Raw genomic sequence first — 21924 nt, forward strand, 5'->3', positions numbered from 1 at the left:
AACGGAGTAAAAGATTAATCTGTAAGCTTGCCTGTCCAAACCTCTTCTGAAGTCTTTAAAGTCAAGAGAAATAGTGGGTGACCTATTCACCAAATAGCAAGTTGTGTTAATAGACTTAGCCCAAAAACATTTCTCCAACTTCATAGTGCTCAACATACTTCTGGCACGCTCCACGAGAGTACCCGGAACTGTCAATTGCCTTTGTATACCATGCTCACTACAAAAGTCCTTGAACTCCTTCGAACAAAATCTCTTCCATTATCAGTCTTGAGATACCACTCTTCAAACCCTTTTGGTTCTCCACTAATGCTTTAAAGTTCTTAAACCTTTCAAAAGCATCAGACTTTTTTCTCAACATAAAACCCCACATTTTTCGTGAAAAATCATCAACGAAAGAGACAAAGTACAAACAACCCCCTAATGATTCAACCGTTGCTTCTCATCTAATGGCATGAATCAATCCAAGGAAGTCTTTACTTCTATTGGAAGACAAAGAAAAAGGCAAGCTATGTTGTTTTCCCAACAAGCAATCTTCACAAAAATCTAAAGAAGAAGACTTCAAACCGGCAAGTAGATTTCACTCAGAAAGTACTTGAAGTCCTTTTACGCTCATGCGACCCAAACATCTGTGCCACAACATAGAAGGCTCCATCCCAATGGTTGCAGATAAAAGGAAAATACAGCAGAAATATAAAGAAACAGAAACAGAAAAAGAAACAAATGCAAACCCCACAAGAGAGCAGATTTAACGTGGTTCGGCAAAAGCCTACATCCACAGGAATGATCTTCTTCCTTTCAATAATGGTAATAAGTTACAAAGAGAAAAATACAGAGATGAAAACCCTTGCCCAGAGGTTTCCCGCTTAAACTGGCTGTATGAATTGGGATTATTATAAAACTCAAACCGAGTAGATCATTCAATCTTCTTTTTTACATTATAAAAAGTATCCAGTCCTTTTATATAAAATAAGAAATAAATATAAAACGAGCCATAATTCTCAATAAAAACCCATAAAATACATCAAATCACCAAATGTGAAAAGAAATCATATTGAAACCCCAAAATCATGAAGAGAACACACTAATGGTAGACTCAAGATGAAGTTAAAAGGACAATTTTCCCAGACAAAACTCAGTGGTTTTTTTATCAAACAAGAGCCCATAACACAAATGTATGTGATTAAAGAAAAAGACAAATTGATAGACATTGTTGAGAGGAGAAGAGATTAGAGAGAAAAAGGAAGAAGTTAGGGTTTACTCCCCCTTACTTTAGTATTTATATATAAAGAGAACATACAAAGACCACTATGCCCTTAGGCTATGCAATACACCTTCTAACACTCCCCCTCAAGATGGAATGTATATATTGTACATTCCAAGCTTGTTACATATGTCACTCAATTTTGTATAGCTTAAGGGCTTTGTGAACACATCTGCTAACTGATCAGCAGATCTCGTGAAAGAAACATGAATCTCGCCTCTTTGTATCCTTTGGCGAATGAAGTGGCAATCAACCTCTATATGCTTGGTTCTCTCATGAAAGACTGGATTGGTAGCTATATGAATTGCAGCTTGATTGTCACAATACAGCTGAGCTGGAGCAGATGAAGAGAAGCCAATCTCTGAAAGGAGAGAACGTAACCAAATAAGCTCCCCGCTGGTATGAGACATAGCACGATACTTTGATTCGACACTCGACTTGGAGACTATGTCCTGCTTCTTACTTTTCCACGACACTAGATTGCCACCAACAAAGGTGCAATATCCAGTGGTAGATCTCCTATCTGCTGGAGATCCTGCCCAGTCTGCATCACAGAAGCCTTCTTCTACCAGGGTATGACCATGCTTCTTAAATACGAGTCCTTTCCCTGATGCTTCTTTCAAGTAGCGAAGAATCTGAATCACTGCTGCCCAGTGAGAAGTACGGGGTGAGCTCATATGTTGGCTGACTGAGCCAACAACAAATAATATATCTGGACGAGTGACTGTAAGATATATGAGCTTACCCACCAGCCTCCTATATCTGCCAGGGTCATCTAATAAATCTCCTTCTTCTGGAAGAAGTTTCCCATTTGGGTCCATGGGAGCAGACGCAGGTTTCACTCCAAGGTGACCTGTCTCCTCAAGAAGATCTAGTACATATTTCCTCTGTGAGAGGGAGAGACCTCTAGTAGAATATGCAACCTCAATGCCAAGAAAGTATCTGAGACGACCCAAATCTTTGGTTGAAAACTCGTTCTGCAAGAAGGTTTTCAACCTGCGTATCCCCTCTGAATCACTGCCTGTAATGATGATGTCATCGACATATACTATCAATAGCACCAACCAGTAGTGGAATGAGAACTGAACACGGAGTGATCAACTGCACATTGCTTCATGCCATAGTGCATGATAGCATCACTGAATCATCCAAACCAGGCTCTAGGAGACTGCTTGAGACCGTATATAGACTTCCGCAACCGACATACTGAGGAGGACATCACCCCCTGAGCAACATACCCAGGAGGTTGCTCCATATACACCTCCTCAGTAAGCTCACCATGTAAAAAGGCATTCTTGGCATCTAACTGATGCAGAGGCCAGTCATGTGTAACTGCAAAAGATAGAAGAACACGAACAGACGGAATCTTAGCGACCGGCGAAAAAGTCTCTAAATAATCAACATCAAAGGTCTAAGTATAGCCTTTTGCCACCAACCGCGCCTTAAGGCGCTCAATAGTACCGTCAGGTAAGTGTTTGACGGCATAAACCCAGCGACAACCAACTGGTTGAGCCCCAGGAGGAAGAGAAACTAACTCCCATGTCTTATTGGCCTGGAGGGCCTCCATCTCAAGATCCATGGCCGCACGCCATCCCGAATGATCGAGTGCAGCTGGTAAAGACTGTGGCAAAGAAACAGAGGACAAAGAGGAAACAAAACTCCGAAACATCGGGGTGAGAGAATCATATGAAATAACAGAGGAAATCGGGTGAGCAGTACTGTGAGAACGAGTACGAGAAGCAATGGGAGAATCTGAAGTAGGAGTAGGAGAGATAGGTACCTGAGATGTGGGGGGTGTGATCTCCGGCTGCAAGGACGATGGCGCAGGCGGAGGAGGATGAGCTGTAGATCTCGGTTGATGAGGATGAGCTGTAGATCTCGGCCGACGAAGATATGTTTGCGGAGGAGCGGGAGGAGGAGCCTCAGGAGCCTGTAGTGAAGAGGAGGGATCACAAACAGGAATAGTCTCAGGAACTAATACAGGAGGGGAGAGGAAAGTAGCCTGAAGGGTGGGGAGGGGAAGAGGAAGGTTCGAGTCAGGACCTGTGGAAGGAGCCTCATGAGAAGATAAAAAGTAGGACTCAGACTCGAAGAATGTGACATCGGCAGATACAAAGGACCGACGTAGGCGAGGACTGTAACAGTGATAACCTTTCTGGGTACGGGAGTACCCAAGAAAGATGCATCGTTCAGCCCGAGGGTCCAGCTTATCAAAGCCAGGACCAAGGTGGTGAACGAAACACACACACCCAAAGACCCTAGGGGTGATAGGAAAGGGGTCATGAGCAGGGTATAACACATCAAAGGGGGAAGAGCCACCAAGAACCGAGGATGGAAGCCGGTTGGCAAGGTGGCATGCAGTAAGAACAGCATCACCCCAATAGCTCTTGGGAACTCGCATCTGAATAAGAAGAGAGCGAGCCCCATCAAGTAAAGAGCGCATCTTCCTTTCAGCCACACCATTCTGCTAAGAGGTGTGAGCACAGGAAGACTGGTGGAGAATACCCCGACTGGAAAGAAAATCCTGGAACCCATGGGTAGTGGAGAAATATTCTCTAGCATTATCTGTGCGCAAGCATTTGAGGGTACAATCAAAATGATTTGTAACCTCAGAATGAAAAGTACGAAAAAGTAGAGAAAACCTCAGAACGATCGTGAAGCAAATACAACCAAGTCATGCGAGAATAGTCATCAATGAAAACAACAAAATATCTATATCCAAAAATAGAAGGAGTTCTCAGGGGACCCCATACATCAGAGTGCACTAAAGCAAAAAGGTGCGAGGCCCGACTAACAAGCCTAGAGGGAAAAGACACACGGTGGTGTTTTCCAAGTTCACAGGCCTCGCACTGAAAAGACTGAATAGGAACAGAAACTATAGAGGTACGCCGTAAGCGCTCAATGCATGGATGACCAAGGCGGCAGTGCCACTGGTAGGCGTCGACAGAACTGTGTAAAAAGGTACGGGGGGGACCTCCATCCAGACGATACAACCCATCTACCTCACGTCCTTTACCAATCATCCTCCCAGTCACAAGATCCTGTAATAAGCAATAAGATAGATAAAATGAGACATAGCAGTTAAGATATTTAGTGAGCTGACTGACTGAAAGTAAGTTAAAGGGAGACTGGGGAACACAAAGCACAGAGGACAGGGTAAGACCAGGGTAGGGAGAGGTACTCCCTGTACCAGAAATGGGAGTAGTACGGCCATCAGCGAGGGTCATAGACTGAGAGGAAAGAGGGTGAAAAGACCTGAGTGCTGATAGAGTACCTGTCACATGGTTCGAGGCTCCCGAATCAATGATCCAGGAGCTCGAGCTACTGAGAAGAGAGGCAGGAGTGCTACCTGGCTGTGCAAAGCCAGCACTGGGAGGATGGGCGGCCAAGCGTAGGCGCTGGAGCTCATCATAGTCGGCCTGAGTGAAAGACGGTACAGCTGGGCTGGAGCCGGAGGAAGATGCTCGAGGATCAGAGTCGTCCAGAGTGGAAAGGTGCGTTGATCGCCCGAACTGAGATGGCGGCGGGGGACGACGCTCAGGATGTAGCACATAACAGGTCTCACCACGGTAGCCCTCGCGCCGGCAATATGTACAATATGGACGAGGTCGGCCACCATATCCCCTGCCAGTAGAGAAATCCGTACCCATGGTACGTCCGCCACGGCTAGAGTCACGGCCACGGCCTCGGCCAAACATCCCACCACCACGGGCAGGACGATCTCCTACTGCATATGCCGCGGTAGCATGACCATCAAAAACAGCAGGAGTAAGAGAGGCTCCACCTAGACACTGTTGTGCCCGCTGATAGACCTCCTCGAGGGAAGGCATAGTGCCAGAACCATTAATCTGTTGGCGAAAAAACATAAACTCGGGGCCCAAGGTCTCGAAAAACTGAACAACTCGAAGCTGATCCCGCTACCGAGCGGCGACGACTAAGTCTGTCGTCAAGGGCAGAAAAATGTCATGCTGATGACAGTGAGAGACGAACTGACCATAGTATGTAGAAAGAGGTGTGTCACCACGCCGAAGATGCATCCATGCAGAATATGTGGCACTAATACGAGAGAGGTTACCAACGGCTGAAAACATAACCGTAGTATGATCCCAAATCCTCTTTGCAGTCGGAAGCTGCATCATAGTCCCTGAAATCTGTGGGATCATACTCTGCCAGAGTAAACTACGGATATGAGCATCATCCGTTTCCCACTGCTCATAAGTGGGATCTAAAGCCGCAGGAGGGTCACGACGTATGATGTAGACCTTCCTTTTGGCAATGAGATAAACTTCCACCGCCACTTTCCAATTCATGTAATTGGAACCATCAAGCTTGACCGTGGTCATCGGGAGGAAGGAGGCATCACCCGATGAATGAGAAATGGGGGTAGAAGAAGAAGAGGTTTGCCCGAGAGAGAGATTGTCTACAATAGGAGGATCCATAGAAGGAACGAAGGCAAAATAGACAACACACGACGTCAAAGTAAGGGACAAAAGAAATGAGAAGGCCTCTAGGGCATAAAGAGACCACTATGTGTGGTGAGAGAAGGTGGCGCGACTCCGACGAAGGAAAGGAGAGGAGAAAAAAAAAGACATAATAGGGCCTCTAGGGCATAAATGGAGAAGATGAAAGGTCGGAGTAGCGGGGCAAAGAAGAAAAGAGGGGCGGAAGAAATTTAGACCATAGAGAGAAAGAGGGTTAGAACTTAGGGTGGGAGGGTTAAGGATTTAAGGTTTCATGAGGGATAGAAAATGGGATTAGTAGGGAAAAATGAGGGTTTTAATGAGGGAAAGGAAGGGAGGGGTGAAAATGGGAAGAAAGAGGAAGAGATTGGGGTGGAAGAGAGAGAGAGCGAGGGAGGAGGAGGAGGGGCGGAAAAAAAAAAAATTGGCTGGGGCGAGTGGGAAGGGTGGGCGAGAAGAAGGAGAAAAATGAGGAGCAATGGAGGGAGGGAGGGAGGAGAGAAGAAGGAGAAGGGGAGCTTCTCCAATGGTCCCTATGGCACAAAAACTCTTAGAGCTCTGATACCATGTTGAGAGGAGAAGAGATTCGAGAGAAAAAGGAAGAAGTTAGGGTTTACTCCCCCTACTTTAGTATTTATATATATAAAGAGAACATAAAAAGACCACTATGCCCTTAGCCCTTAGGCTATGCAATAAACCTTCTAACAGACGTAAAAGACAAGAGTAAAACAAAAATGCGGGAAGAGATCACAGAATAACAAAAAAGGCAATCCAAAAGCAGATAAGTAAAGAACAAGGATCGAGTCTGACAGAAAGAAGAAAACGGAACAGAGTCAGGTGGAACAGCAAAACAAAACAAAAAAAGTGATACCTCTGCATTAATGGTATCGACAGTAACAGGAAGAGGGTTTGAAGACATAGCAGCAGCAGCACAAGAGGAAAAGGGAGGTTGAGAATAGAGAGAGCGCTGAAAAGAGAGGACCAGCTTTTTCGCACGATCTGCTGCGAACCTCCTCATTGTGGCGACCGGATTTTAAAAAAAGGATCTCTCTAGAGGATTTTTTGTCACGCACGCACACAACCCAATATTCAAAACCGGGCCTTCTTCAGCATGACCAAAATCCCAGTCTTTCTGTTTCCACTCTCGAGATTCGCCAACTCCCAAAATTCAAAGTCTCACATGTCGATTGCCTCAAGGCGGAGATATTCTATGTGTTCTCTGACTCTCTCGCTGGTAGGTACAAATGTTCCGACGCCTCGCATATGGTGTCTTATTTTTAAATGCAGTGGTTAGATCATCCGAACCTTTCATTTATTGGGCCCTTACCTGAATAGTTCATTTCACAAGATTCCTCCTCATTACTGAGATTAACTTCTATGTGCAAGAAGAGAAGTGAGGTCGAATCGCTACAAAATTCAAAGAATAATGTGAAAATTACCAAATCTCACTTTCATCTTTATTTTCCAAATGAAATGTATCCTGTTTTAGAAGTGTCTTCCATCCAAACTCAAATAAAATTTAAATTTTAAGAGGTATCTAAAGAGACCCTAACCACTTTTCTCACCATAGTTGTGCCTTGCGTGTGCTAGATCGATGTGATTGGGTCCATGGTCCAATCGGTGAACACGTCAGGCCCATTGTTGTTGGCCTGAGGATGATCCTCGACCATTGATTTGTTAGGCATTATTTAGATTGTTTCAAGAGATCGCCACTTGGAAATATCTCCGCCCTCTCAGTTATCTCCCACATTCACCCCTAATTAGGTTGGTAAACTAATATGTCATGTCTCAGAAGGGCATCTCTTAATAGTGGTCCACCGGATCAACTCTGATTACACATGCCCATGCTCATCTTTGCTATGCGACAATACGTTCAGTGCACTAGCTTGTGTACCCACGCTGAATTAAAAGATTAATCCTTCACAACATGTAGATCAATACTTGGAGATCTATATACACATCACCATTACATGCTTATGTAATATTATAGTCATACATGTCCATGGGCTTGACACAAGGTACACATTACGTCCCTCACGAGACTTTGAAAAATATATACCATAATATAGAGTACATGACATGTATTTCAACCAACCGACCTCTTTTTGAAAGAAGCCTTTTTCAGGAAAAGACATCCATCCAAAAGGGACCGGGGGTGGAAATATCATATCAGAGGAGTCCAGAGTCGAAGGCAACTCCGGTGGAGGGCAACCAGAGGTTCCCGTAGATGAACTGGGCGACGGTAAACTTGGATGCCTCTTCGGTGGAGAGGGCCGCGTGGTAACCGGGCCAGTTGACCCTTGAAGAAGTTCCAGCTCCAGGGCCCGAGTTCATGTACTCTCCATAGTAGAGTGTTTTGAGGCCGCTGCTGCTGCTCCACTCGCTCCACCCAGATGGATGGATTGAGTCATCCAATAAGGATTGCATGATAACTGTTCTAGAATATTGCATCCATGGCCGTCCCAGGAAGGTGGGGATTTTATGCTTGAGCGGAGCTAGATCAGATGTGGCCTCGATCCTACAGTTGTGGATTGAAATGCCGGTGTTCTGATTGGGGTCGGTCCGGCCTTGTGCCGTGATGAAATTCTTCTGAAAGGACATCGGCTTTCGAGGATTTATATTGCAGCTTTGGAAAACGGCTGCAGAATTTCCGAAGATGAAATCAACGGTGCCGTAGATGTCTGATTCCCGGTAGAACTGCCGGTTGGAGAGGGTGTAGAGTGTGTCTTGGTAGCCTACGATGGCACACCGGTAAATTACTGACTTATCAGACCCGATTCTGAGGGCAACGGCTTGGTGCTTCGCGGGGCCTGCGCTGTTCTCGATGGTTATGTCTCGAGCCATGAACCCCTCGCCGCTCACACCTCAAAAAACAAATCAACCATGAATACCTTTGTTAATTACGTGAAATGCCCTTAAAGATACACATTTTTCGTTTTACTAATACTACGCAATCCACGTCCAGTTTGAGAAAATATTGTTTTGAAGACTTTTCCCTTGCTCTCTCCTTTTTCACCTTCCTTTCCATTTAAACGGATCTAAAGAGCAGTCTTAGTAATAAAGAAAGAAAACGAAATGAAGGTCCCAACCTCTTCATCTAGCTATGCCCAGCCGTGGAAAAGAAAAAAAATACTTCCCTTTCAAACAATCCTAATCCTTTCTATTAATGGTTCAAACTACTATTCCAAAAAGGTCAAGATCAATAAATAATGGGTTTACAATGTCTACTGCTTAAAAAATCTTGAAAAAAGCAAGAACCACCCAAAAAAAAAAAAAGGTCGGCCAAAAAGACAAGTATAAAATATCATTTTAATTAACGGATTTTGTTATATATATATATATATATATATATATATATATAGAGAGAGAGAGAGACAGAGAAAACTGTTGGTGCACTTAATTTGTTATAACGCCTCCCATTCGTTTAAATGTTTGGGTCCCGCTTAAGCGCACCAATGGAAGGCATTATAACAACTTAAGCTCAAGTTTAAGCTCACCAACAGTTTTCTCATATATATATATATATATATATATATATATATATATATATATATATATATATAGAGAGAGAGAGAGAGAGAGAGAGAGAGAGTTCCTAAGGTGTCACCTCATATAGCTTATATGAGATGACGCTTAAAAACATAAGGGGCGCACTTTGTTTGGATAATCCAAAGCATTCATATGATAGGCCCTCACATAGATAGGGTGTGCCCAAAAAATCAACTTCATAGGATCATCCTAACCCTTCCATTTGTGGAGGTTGAAATGGATGGGTATAAATCTCAATAAATCTGCCCATTTTTAACCTCCATAAATGGAAGGGTTAGGATGATCCTATGGACCTGATTTTTTGTAGGCATCATATCCATCCAAGGGCCTTTTAAATGAGTCGTTTCGATCACCCCAAAAATATGGGCCCTTATGTTTTGTGAGCGCCACCTCATATAAGCTATATGAGGTGATACCTTAGGAACTCTATTATATATATATATATATATATATATATATATATATATATATATATATATATATATATATATATGAGAAAAGTGTTTCTAAGCACGTGCTTAGATAAACTTATCTAAGCACATGTGGCCCACATTTTTTTAGGGATCCAAAGCATTCATTTAGAAGGCCCTTCCATAGATATGGTGTGTACCAAAAATCAGCCCTTATAGGATCATCCTAACCCAATCAAAGTTGGAGTGGAAAATGGACAGACACTGTGTGTCCATGTTTCTGCCCATTTCCCCCTCTACAAATGGCAGGGTTAGAATGATTCTATATGGCTGAATTTTGGTACACACCCTATCCATGGAAGGGCCTTCCAAATGAATGTTTTCGATCCCCCAAAAAATGTGGGCCACATGTGCTTAGAAACACTTTCCTCTCTCTCTCTCTCTCTCTCTCTCTCTCTCTCTATATATATATATATATATATATATATATATATATATATATATATATAATTTGTAACGATTGATATAATAATGAATTAACCTTATGTTGGAGACTTCTTAAATATATTATAAAACAAAAATAAATTATTTGAATTCTTACAAATGTAAATCTCTCTATAGATATCGAATCCCTTGTATACCAAACAATTTAACTGAAAGGAAATCTAAATATTACTATATATATCATGTTATAAAAATAGATATATGGTATATGAGCTCAAGCTCAGATAGGTTTTCTGAGGTAGAGTTTTTAAATAGGGTGGGTCCCTATGTTGTTTGGGTTACGTTAGATACTGATTCTATAGGACCTAACATAAATAGGGTGTCCCTAAGAAATAATCTCCGTAGGATCATGGTAAGCATTGATTTGTGGAGGATTAAAATGGATGTCTAGAAAATGGTCCATTTTGTGCCTATAGAGATCGAACGGTTAGGATGATTGTATGGAGATGGTTTCTTAGGAACAACCTATCTATGTCAGGTTCTGTGGAATGAATGGGATGGATGAGTCAAACAACATGGGAGATGCCCTATTTAAAAGCTCTACCTCAGAAATTCTATTCGAGCTTGAGCTCAGATACCTCGCCCCCCTATAAAAAATATGATATACAGGAAGGTGATGCCAACAATACATCTTTAGGGCGCACCAAGAAAAGTAAAACAAATAATTTTTGTAGGTATTGATCTTACAAACGAGGCACCTGGATGGCATAAAACCATGGCCATGTAGTTCATCTTACGTGGACGACACATGTTTACTATGTGAGATCCGAAGTCTAAGTAGGAAAGACATGTTAAAAACACATTTTTTTTATTTGGATGCATCTGCTTTTCAATTCACACCTCATATATTTATTTTTTCTAAGAAAGACACAACATAATATATATATATATATATATATATGAGAAAACGGTTCCTACACATATGTGTAGATAAGTTATCTACACACTAGCTTAAAATACAGTGGGGGCCACATTATTTGGGTGATCCAAACCATTCATATTTAAGGCCCTCACATAGATAGGGTGTCCACAAAAAATCAGATCCATAGGATCATCCTAACCATTCGAACTCTGGAGGCAAAAAATGGACTAATTTGTGAAGGTTTAAAGACATCCATTTTACCTCCACAAATCGTAGGGTTGGGATGATCCTATGGATCTAATTTTTTGTAGACACCCTATCTATGTGAGGGCCTTTAAAATGGATAGCTTGGATCACCCAAACAATGTGTGCCCCCACTGTATTTTAAGCCAGTGTGTAGAGAACTCTCTACACATGTGTAGGAATATATATATATATATATATATATATATATATATATATATATATATATATAGAGAGAGAGAGAGAGAGAGAGAGAGAGACGGTTAAGTGCATGCGTTTACTAGGTTGAGATGTTTAGTTTAGGAAATTTGGATTTAGTTAGGAAGGTTCCAGTTAAATAAAAAATTCAATTTTTTCAATGTAATTGATAATTAAGGCCATGTTTGGTAACCATGAAAAAATATCCCATGCATATTTGTGGGGCCAGTTGTGAGAGATGGACAGGAGATGGAGACTTGAGAATGGGAGAGTGAGGAGAGCATGAAAAGCCCATAAAAACACAAGAAAAACAGAAGGCCAATTGTTTTCTTTTCTTTTCTTTTGAATTGTAACAAAAAGCCAATTCTAAATGAGATAAATGTTTTTGCGCACAAGTGGCTTAAAAAGCCACCAGTTTGTTGAGTTTTGTGGACCCCGCAGAGGTGGACCCGCCATACCAACCAACCGGTGGCTTTTTAAGCCACTTGTGCGCAGGGAGCTCCCTGCGCACATGCGCAGAAACACTTTCCTCATTCTAAATAGGTAGTATTTTCTTTTCACCAGGATTTACAGTTTTTTATATGGAATCTCTAGCCCTGCCCAGTCAAGTTCATCCCTTTCCTTCTTTCTCAGCAGCTCTCATGCAGTTGGGCCCACGAATGTTCTATGGAATCATGCTCGCCAAACATGGCCGGATTTTCAAAGTATTTTCTGTAGTTAGAATGCTCATGACGAGCATAAAATCAACAAAACTTTGAAATTAGGTTATTGATATTTATAAAGTTTGAAATAAACTAATTGGTGTTTTTTAAAGTTTGAAATTAATTAGTGAAATCAACAAAAGCGATTTTGTAGAAACTCTAGCTTTGGCACTGTTAGGGCCATGAAAAAAGTTGTCGCTTTCGTAAAGGTTTTAAATTTCGGTACTCACCGAAATTGAATTTTTTGCCAAAATTTTGGAATTTCGTTCGAAATCCCAACAAAATTGAAAAAGTAATATTTTATCCGGTCTAAAATTTCAGGCGAAATTACCAAAATTTCTTGCCCGAAATTTTAGGGAAATATTAAATAATTGGTAAAATTTAGATTTTCACGTGATTTCCCTGAAATTTCGGGCCGAAATTTCGACCGAAATTGACTGAAATTTCGGTTGAAATACCGTTTGGATACCTAATTCATTTGTATTTTGATTTGGATTTGAGTTTTGGATAGAAAACACATCAATCATCTTCATGATCATGTTTTAAGAGAGAAAGAAAGAGAGAGAGAGAGAGAGAGCGAGGATGTCTCGCTGCTGCCGGAGCAACGTTGAGGACCAGCGATGATGAAGTTGCCACAAATATTGATTTCCAAATAATGTCTCGCAGAACAAATTTGAAAATCGGAATTTTTTGCACTGTTGTAGCTGATTTGGAAATCTAAGGATCTGATCCAGTTCAAAATATTAACTAAATCCAAATCTAAATCTTGTTGGTATCCAAACGTGGCCTAATGTTTCGGGTCAACCCAATTTCGATTTCGCTAACGACCGAAACCCGAAATTTCAGTCGAAATTTAAAACCTAATCGTATCTTGTCATGGCCCATGGATGGTCCAAGAGAATCTACTTTTGACATTTTCACTGTCAAAATAGGGTTTCGGAACCTTCGGTAATTTCACTTATGCAGCATAAAAATATCTTACCAAGAGTCGCTGATTCGTAGGTCGTGTAACCGTCGGCGGCGTTTTTATTTCCTGTAATGACCGTCTTGCCCTTCCCATCGCCCACCAGCAAGACGTTTTTCTGCTTGGCTGGAATCTTGATGTTCTCATTATATGTCCCCGCTTTCACGTAAATTACGGTCCTGCCACTACCCGTCACTGATGTGGCCGCAAGGGCCTCACCAATGGTCATATGTGTACCCGAACCGTCTTTGGCCACGATCAGGCGTGCCCCCATGTCACCTGGGGAAGCTTCTAGAAGCTTCCGATCTCCACCCGATACCCAACCCGGGAAACCATCCATCAATATCGGTCCCCATTCGATCGACAACAATCTCCGGCCGCCGGAATTCTCCTTTGCCACCTTCCTCGCCTGGAGGGCACTATATAGTGCAAGTGAATTGCTAATGTACTTGGTCAAGTTGTTTGCCATGACATTCCTCAAGTCATTCTCTATGGGGGAATTGAAATTGTTAAGGCCCTTCATGCATGTATCTTGATTTGTAAGGATAGCACTTAGCCAACTTTGGATATCGTCGGATCGCCCGTGTTTCTTGGAGTCAAGGACGTCAGATAATTGCCCCAAGCTATCATCTAGTAGCTCTATGCAGTCATCTACGCCGGAGAACCTATGGATTCCCTGTTTTTTATTCAAAAGGTTTAGATTTTGGGCAAGTATTAGAGCTGAGTGGGTCTGGTCCATGGCGAATTGGACGGAGAGCTTAAAGAGTTCGTCTGGGGAAACACCTTCAAATGAGAGGAGTGAAGATTTGCAGGCCTCTTGGTGGAAGGTCTTCTTGCAAGAAGAAGCAATGAGTCTAGAGATCCTGGTATTTGGATTGTAATGCGAGAAATGGGAGCAACAAGAAGAAGGTAAGGCTTTTGATTTTGTCGCTTGTAATTTTATTGTAATACAAGAAATGGGAGTAACCAGAACTAGTAGGAATATTAAGCTTGCCCAAAAGATGAAGTTCTTTCTTCTGTCTCCATTCTTTGAGCTTAGCCTTTCGTATGTGCTTGTATGTGTGAGAGACAACATGGTAGACTACTTTGCGTCCGGGAGAGAGAGAGAGAGTAGCGAATGATGAATCTTATGGCATAGATTAGGCATTTATATAGGAAAATTTTCTTGGAAGAGGCCATGTCATCTTTATTCCTTTCCCACACAAATGGAAGACAAGTCATGGGTCTACTTGAGCAGCTGGAAATTTTAATGACCGGATTAATTAAAAGGGATTTGCTAGAGTCCATCACAAAAGGCATTTCACTTATGGTCTGTTGCAAGCAGCCACCTCGTGAATGAAGATAAAATCTGGTGACAAGTGAGCCTCTGTGGCTTCTGTGTGACAAATAATCAGCGAAATACCTTTTGCGATGGCGCTAGCAAACCCCTAATTAAAATCCTGCAAGATACAATCCTCATGTGTCATGTCATTAAAGTAATCTCTTGATGTTCTCTAACTGATTAGCAATGAAGCAACGGACCAGAAAGTTATAATTACCAATTTACTAGCTTAAAATGGTGAAAGACACTATCACGTTTCATGCCATTAAATAAATCTCTGGATGTTCTATAACTGATTAGCAAAGAAAGGATGGTCTATCATCAGTTATCCACTTCAACAGCGGTATTTTTATATGCAATTATTCTCATTAATAATTTTTCTCCATTCAAAAAAAAAATCATATGCAATTAACGTGCAGAAAAGTGCAGTACATATTTAGATGATCCAAACCATTCATTTGTTGGTCACCCCCTATAGATTAGACCTGCCAAACGGGCGGGCCGGGTCCAACGGGCTGGGTCAAAATGACTTGGAAAATTTTACGGGTCACTATGCTTGGACCCGGACCCGGCCCGTACGGGCCGCCGAACCGCAGGCTGCCCGGATTTCTGACGTATTATTTTTAAGATTTTTTTTTTTGTATAGGGATTCGCTAGCCACCTTCCCTGAGGCTACTTTTCGGCTTGTCGCCCATCCTTTGCGATAAAGATCGGCAGAAGAACGATTTGCGCAAAGGTTGTTAGCAGTAAATAGTAGCAATATATAATAATCATGCCGGTACCAAGTTTTAAATGAAAAATTATCGAAAAATGGAAGAAAAGTAGAAAAATTACCAAAAATATGCCAAAAATTGTATTAAAATATGACAATTACCAAGAAACTTACAAAAAAAATTAAAAAATTATGACAATTACAGGAAAAAAAGGCCAAAATAAAACTTTTGTACATCTCTACGGGCACCCGCGGGTGAATTTCAAACGGGTCACAGATTGGTGACCCGGACCGGGAATTTACGGGCGGGCTGGGTGGACCCGCGGGTCCGGGTCACTTTTTGCCAGGTCTACTATAGATAGTCATAGCCCCAAAAATCTTCTCCACAATATAGGGAGATGATATTTTCACCCCCTTGGCAGTACCCATTCGCCCCCTTATAATGTGAACATGCGGGCAACTTAACACTTTTTGACGTCAAATCATATTAAAAGGGGGGGGCGAAAGCGTACTGAGGGGGTGAAAATATCATCGCCCATAATATAAAACTAATTCTCCAATATATTTGGTGTAAGATGGACAGCTTTGAAAGTTAAATTTTTTTATTGAAACCTCCCTAACTCAAAGGCTTGGATCGTTTTGCCTCCGTTTCTTTCAACAGAAAACAGGCTCAACTCCAATAATTAGAAGATTTTACAGACAAGGAATAATCATTTATTTTTCTTTTTCGTGCATTAGTTTACCTTCTTTCTAAGGATTTACATGGTATTATCTTACTCGCACTCCTTCACATATGGTCACCAAAAAGTGTGTTCCAGACCTTAGTTTCAAATGAGAGCTTTTTAATCATTTTCGGGTATTAATCACTCTCAATCAAAATCTCCTAGTGGTCCTGGGCATTCCTCTCACATAATTGGACACGTGAATATTCCAAGGAATAATTTTGTATAGTTGTCAAACATGGCCTCAAAGTAAATTAGAGTCTAATAATCAATTCTCAGAATTCAAAGCAAAGAGCGCCTGTAAACATCGAAGGCTATATTTAACTTTTCTCTTATAAATAATTAAAAAATGCAACTGGAAAAGGTTTCTGGGGTATCGGGCAGCCTGAGCAGCCCTCTATAGATGCCATATCTCATGTTGTTTGACTCATCCAACCTGTTCATTCTATAGGACGTAACACGGGTAAGGTGTTCCTAAGAAATCATCTCCATAAGATCATGGTATCTGTTGATTTGTGGAGTTTTAAAATGGACGGCTAGAAAGTGAGCTTCTACAGATCAAGTGGTTAAGTTGATTGTATGAAGATAGTTTGTTAGGAACACTCTATCTATGTAAGGTTCTATGGAATGAATGAGTTGCATGATTCAGACAAAATGGAGATGGTGTGTTTATAATGGCTAAATCTGGCTGAGCTATAGCTCAGAAACCTCCCCAAAATGCAAATGGATTACATAGGTATCCCATGTTGTCATGTTCAAACATAGCTTCTGAGAAGCTTCCTACTCTCTCACTCTCTCTCTCTCTCTCTCTCTCTCTCTCTCTCTCAGCGCCTCTCTCTCACTGTCTCGCTCTCTCTCTCATTCTACCAGCTCATTGATGCTAAGTTCAATCTCATTTTAAAGGATGAGGATGAAAGGGTACCGATATGATACGGATATATGCAGTAGGTAGTACGTGTCTTTTATAAAAGGTTGGTTGAGAGCAATCCGTCAAAGACTCAAAGCCCATTAAAAAAGACTTTAGCTGAGGTGACTGAAAGTGACTCCCAGATAATGAGTAATAATAAGATGACTAATACCCAGAACCTAACATGAGTAATAATAAGATAATGACTGACACTACAGAGTGGAGGCACCCGCATTCCCATGTATAATGTGTGAAACTGTGAATCAATATATACATACATTGCATGCACATGTTTACATACATGGCACATACAAGCATATATACTCAATACACTCTAGTGGGGACGTTTATTACATGAAACACACGGGCCCACATATTCGTTGCATGGATCCGATTAATAAATGCCAACTATCAATTTTAAGGTTCCACTTGACGAGATTTTATATGGTGTAAGGCCTTACAACAGTACGGTAGGGATACCGGCCTTGATTTTTCATACCACAGCAGCTCACTTTTTGAGGATTTTGAGGAGCTGCTGTTGATCAAATGTTAAGGGTGGTACTTCAACCTACAAAGGCCTTATTGTGGTATGGCCTTACAGCATATAATTTCTCTCCACACTTGACATGCATGCGAATTCACATTCTGAGGCTCACATGGACTTTGAGAGAACATCCCATGCATGATATACTACAATGATCAAAGATTCAGCTTTTCTTGACGGGACCCTAAACACAGCATGATGGATCAATAGCTTTGCATACCAATCAAAATGTTTGTTATGAAACAGCTTAGAGTTTTGGGTATGTGCGAATGTTATGAAACAGCTTAGAGTTTTGGGTATGTGTGAATGCATGCAACGTTGAATATTTTTAAGTTATTATTTATTTTTAAAATATAAAATTAGCGAAAGGTGTTTTGACTCTAAAAATTGTTTTATGAAAATATGTTTTGATTATTCAATAGACATTTATTTTAAACAGAACTGCTAGGAAATGGGATTCCGTTTTGGGAAAAAAAGGGGCTTCAACCATTCAAACCACGTCCACTAAAAGACAAATGCAAGGAGCTCAAATTCCCACAAAAGCAATAAATACACATTTAAAAATGTCAAATCAAGGGTCATTTCAATCCCATTTTTACTTGCATGTTTTTTTCATTTTCTATAAAAATGACTTTTTTTCTATGAGTAAGCTTGGGTTAGGGGGACCCCTAGCGATAAATTAAATAAAGAGATATGATACCATAGCAGGAACAAGACCACTACCCAATCCTTAGAACAACGTCTCAGGAAAGGAGCAAAACAACTAGGGTCATGATACCCTTGAAGACAAACTCAAAACAAGCGAGAGAAAAGAAATACACGAGCTGGGTTTGTACAATTGATGAGGCTTGGGACACACGAGCTGGCTATACTTCCTTATTCTTTGGCTTTTCCTCAACTCCCGAGCCTTTGTGGGTTCTCTTTTTTGTTTTTCTTTGGTGGAGGACTTCTGTTTTCTTTTGTTGGGGGTGTTCTTCTTCACCAACTTTATATTTTCCTTTTTTCCTTTGGACTTTTTACCACGAGTATTCTTCAGTGGGATTGGATTTCAATTGGAAGGATGATCCTTACATATTCCGGTTTCCTTCTTTAATGTGGAGGGTCCCTTCCTTCAGGGTATCTCAAGGCTAGAATCTATTTCCTTGAGTCATGATGGTATACAAAAAGACTTGTCTCATTTCAAATAATCTTTAAAATTATCTAGGATTTTAGATTTTTGTTCTTTCTTGTCCTTTTAAACAAAAGGACACTTAAATGTTTTTTTCATTTTTATACATCATTAGGTGAGACACCCTCTCACCAAATGTAACTCTATTCTGCGGATAAAAATTTATAGCATAATCTAACTTTATAATTGTTACTATTCTGCTATAAAGAACTATCAAATTACCATTCAAAAAATGCATTTTCTAAGGCCATCTTTGAATTTCTTAAAACAGTTTGGAATGGGAAATCTTTTCCAAAATTTTGTTTTTCCGTTGTTGTATTAGACATGAAAGAAAAACTTGAATAAGTGGGGTTCAAGTTTCATCTAAAGGGACCTTCAATTTATGGTGACATCATTCAAAATAAGCCATAATCATATTATTTCCATTATAATTATACGAAGGAAAAATTTCCCAAGAATATTTTTTCTACTAGAAATGTTTTTCCTACAATCCAAACAAGGCAGCAGATATTGGCTCCCCATATCTTTTGTACAAAAGCCTTGTTTGTTTGGAGCTTTATGACTAAACATGACCCTTTATAGAAGAACAAGGAAACACGAATGTCTATTTGTCGGTTGCAAAGCCGATATGTTCATGATTGCGGAGTTAAGTTTTGAAGGTAAGGAGGAGAATTAGGATTTGCACAGGAGACAGGAGGAAGAAGGTAGACCAGCGGAATTTCTGTTTAACCTTTTCTCAAATAAAGGGGATTCTAAGGGAGAAAAATCAACTAGAGTGCGTTTTCGAATAAAGTAAGATAGCTACCTTTGTAATGGAAAGTGGGATGTGAGAGCAACTTCCACTGAAAATTCTCAGTTGATTGGGAAGCTTTATGACATTTTTACAACTCTTTAGCCAGGAAATGACATTGAAAAGGGGAGTGGGCCTAAATGTGTTTGAGGAATGTTTCAATGGGGACCATTAGCCAACTAATTCTCTTGACTATTCGTAAACCATTTTGTAAGTACCTTGAGAATACCATTGAAATCTTAGGAATTTAATCTTTTATATATTTAGAGTAAATCCATGTCACAGCTCAACGATTCGACGCAGATGTCTCCAGCAGAAAGAGAACAGCTTTGATTTAGTGTGAAAGGTTCTTTTATTATGGACCCCGCACGGGCCAGTGCAATATGTCAATAACAAATGGCCTTGGGTACATTTTAGCCGTGACTAGTGGTACCTTTGGTGGTGACATCCGACTTAGTAACACAAGTGACATCATTGCAAATGTCACAATGATAGTTAGTATATCACGATTGATAGCAACTGGGGAACAGATTTTCATTCCCTAATTTTAATAATTGCACCTCCTATAATTTTTTGCTAAAAGCTATTGCACTTTTGAAAATAAGAACTATCAATCGCAAATTAGAAAAGGGAAATGATATTTCCCCCTCTGACGGATAAAATCCCCCCCTTTAACATTATCCGTTAAGTTTTAATGGAAAAGAGAAACGTTAAAGGGGCTGAATTTATCCTTAAGCAGTGAGCCATTCTCACATAAACAGTTAAGAGGGGGGGGGGAGGGAATATCATTTCCCATTAGAAAAATGTTTATCAAGTGAAGTGTCATTATCAAAACTAGTTAAAGTGCGGCGAAGTACAAAAACAATCTCTAAATGAAACTAGGATTAGATGTTGCAAATAATTCATGTAATTGTTTTAGTACAAAAATGATAGTATAATATAAAGTCATGATAGGCTTTTAAGTCAACCCTACACGATGAAACTATAGTCATATGTATTGTGTATGTTTTGCTGAATTTTCTCCTTTTATGAAAAAACAATAATGAAACTTGCACATTGCATATAAGATTCAAATATTTTCTTTTTCAAAATTTTAATTATTTTTCTGTGTTCAGTTTTGTATAGCTTTCTATTTTTTAAGTGAAAATCTTTAAAAGAACACACCTAAAAAACTGAAAAAGAGCAACAGATTTTTCCCTTTCGATAAGGTGTTTTTTATAGCGGAGTTTTGTTGTTCCAGAGTTCTATATTTTCTAAATAATTAATAAATATACAAGACACATATTAATCTATTGGGAAAATTATTAAAAAAAATGCAAAGTTTTAGTTTTATTGTCAATCAAGGGTAGACATTTCAAATTCATAAAGTAGGGGCTGTCAGGTACAAAAATTTTGGTTTTGGGACAACTATACCCCTTGCTTTTCCTACCCTTTCTAGAGGCTCTAATCCCTATGTTTCTCACCTACCCATATCACCTTTTTGTTTTCTTCTTCCCTAAGCCTTCCACAGGCCTTCTAACGTGAAACTCCGTTGACAACGTTTCCAAGCTCCATTGCCATTATGGTTTTGGAAAAAAACTCCATTGCCAACGTTTCCAAGCTCCATTGCCATTGTAGTGCTGAGAAAAAACTCCATTTGCAACGTGATAAAGCTTCATTGCCATTGTAGTTTTGAAAAAAAACTCCACTGCCAACGTGATAAAGCTCCATTTCTACTAGTTTCCGTCGGATTTCCGACGTTTGTTTCGGACTTCCGACTTAGAAATCCAAACTAACCTTCGAATTTCCGACTGAAACCAGTATATTTGCCATTTCTACTGGCTTTCATTCGGAAGTCCGACCATTGGTTCGGACTTCCGACTCGGAGTTTAAGGCAGGGTTCCCTCGTTGTTCTGGGGTATAAATGTGGTTACCTAGTGGTTCCGGGATAGAAAATGTGGTTCCCTAGTGGTTTCAGGGTATAAAATGTGGTTCCCAGTAGTTCCGGGGTAGAAAATGTGGTTCCCTAGTGGTTCCGTGGTATAAAATGTGGTTCCCTAGTGGTTCCGAGGTATAAAATGTGGTTCCCAGTAGTTTCGGGGTAGAAAATGTGGTTCCCTAGTGGTTCCGTGGTATAAAATGTGGTTCCCTAGTGGTTCTGAGGTATAAAATGTGGTTCCCTGGTGGTTCTAGGGTAGAAAATGTGGTTCTCTAGTGGTTCCGGGGTATAAAATGTGGTTCATTAGTGGTTCCGAGGTATAAAATGTGGTTCCTTAGTGGTTCCGGGGTAAAAAATGTGGTTCCCTATTGGTTCTGGGGTATAAAATGTGGTTCCCTAGTGGTTCCAGGGTAGAAAATATGGTTCCCTAGTGGTTCCGTAGTATAATATGTGGTTCCCTAGTGGTTCCATGGTATAAGATGTGGTTCCCTAGTGTTACTGATTTAATATGGCATGCTTAATTTGGCATAAAAAATCATAAACAAGTATATAGCAGCAACAAAAAATGTTGCAAAATTCACAGGAGATTAGATTAAGTCTTAATTACTTCTCATCCAAATTTCATTTTTAGAAACTCTATACATTTTTCAAAAATTGGCTTTTTCCAAAAATGCCCTTAGAATTAAATAA

At 40.5% G+C, this 21924-nt stretch overlaps 2 protein-coding genes across 3 annotated transcripts in view; both read right to left on the minus strand.

Annotated features, from left to right (window-relative positions):
- The window catches only part of LOC143878002 (alanine aminotransferase 2-like), a 30470-nt gene extending 23427 nt beyond the window's left edge, over positions 1 to 7043 (minus strand). Inside the window, exon 1 of one of the 2 annotated variants that reach the window (XM_077380385.1) lies at positions 6593 to 7043. In XM_077380385.1, coding sequence (XP_077236500.1) covers positions 6593 to 6739 — 147 coding nt within the window. In that variant the 5' untranslated portion in view covers positions 6740 to 7043. The remainder of the gene's footprint in view (positions 1 to 6592) is intronic. The other variant, XM_077380384.1, reaches the window with a different exon arrangement.
- Positions 7044 to 7621: 578 nt separating this feature from the next.
- On the minus strand, positions 7622 to 14289 carry LOC143878001 (putative pectinesterase/pectinesterase inhibitor 35). Its single transcript, XM_077380383.1, has 2 exons — positions 13171 to 14289; positions 7622 to 8585 (listed from the first exon to the last, which is right to left on the minus strand). Exons 1-2 carry the CDS (start codon positions 14225 to 14227, stop codon positions 7891 to 7893), a joined length of 1752 nt encoding a protein of 583 aa, XP_077236498.1. The 5' UTR covers positions 14228 to 14289; the 3' UTR covers positions 7622 to 7890.
- Between the last annotated feature and the right edge of the window lie 7635 nt (positions 14290 to 21924).

The sequence above is a fragment of the Tasmannia lanceolata genome, unplaced genomic scaffold, assembly GCF_043159265.1.
Source record: "Tasmannia lanceolata isolate RefF3 unplaced genomic scaffold, GAP_Taslan_0.1 ptg000005l, whole genome shotgun sequence".
Taxonomy (NCBI): Eukaryota; Viridiplantae; Streptophyta; class Magnoliopsida; order Canellales; family Winteraceae; genus Tasmannia; species Tasmannia lanceolata.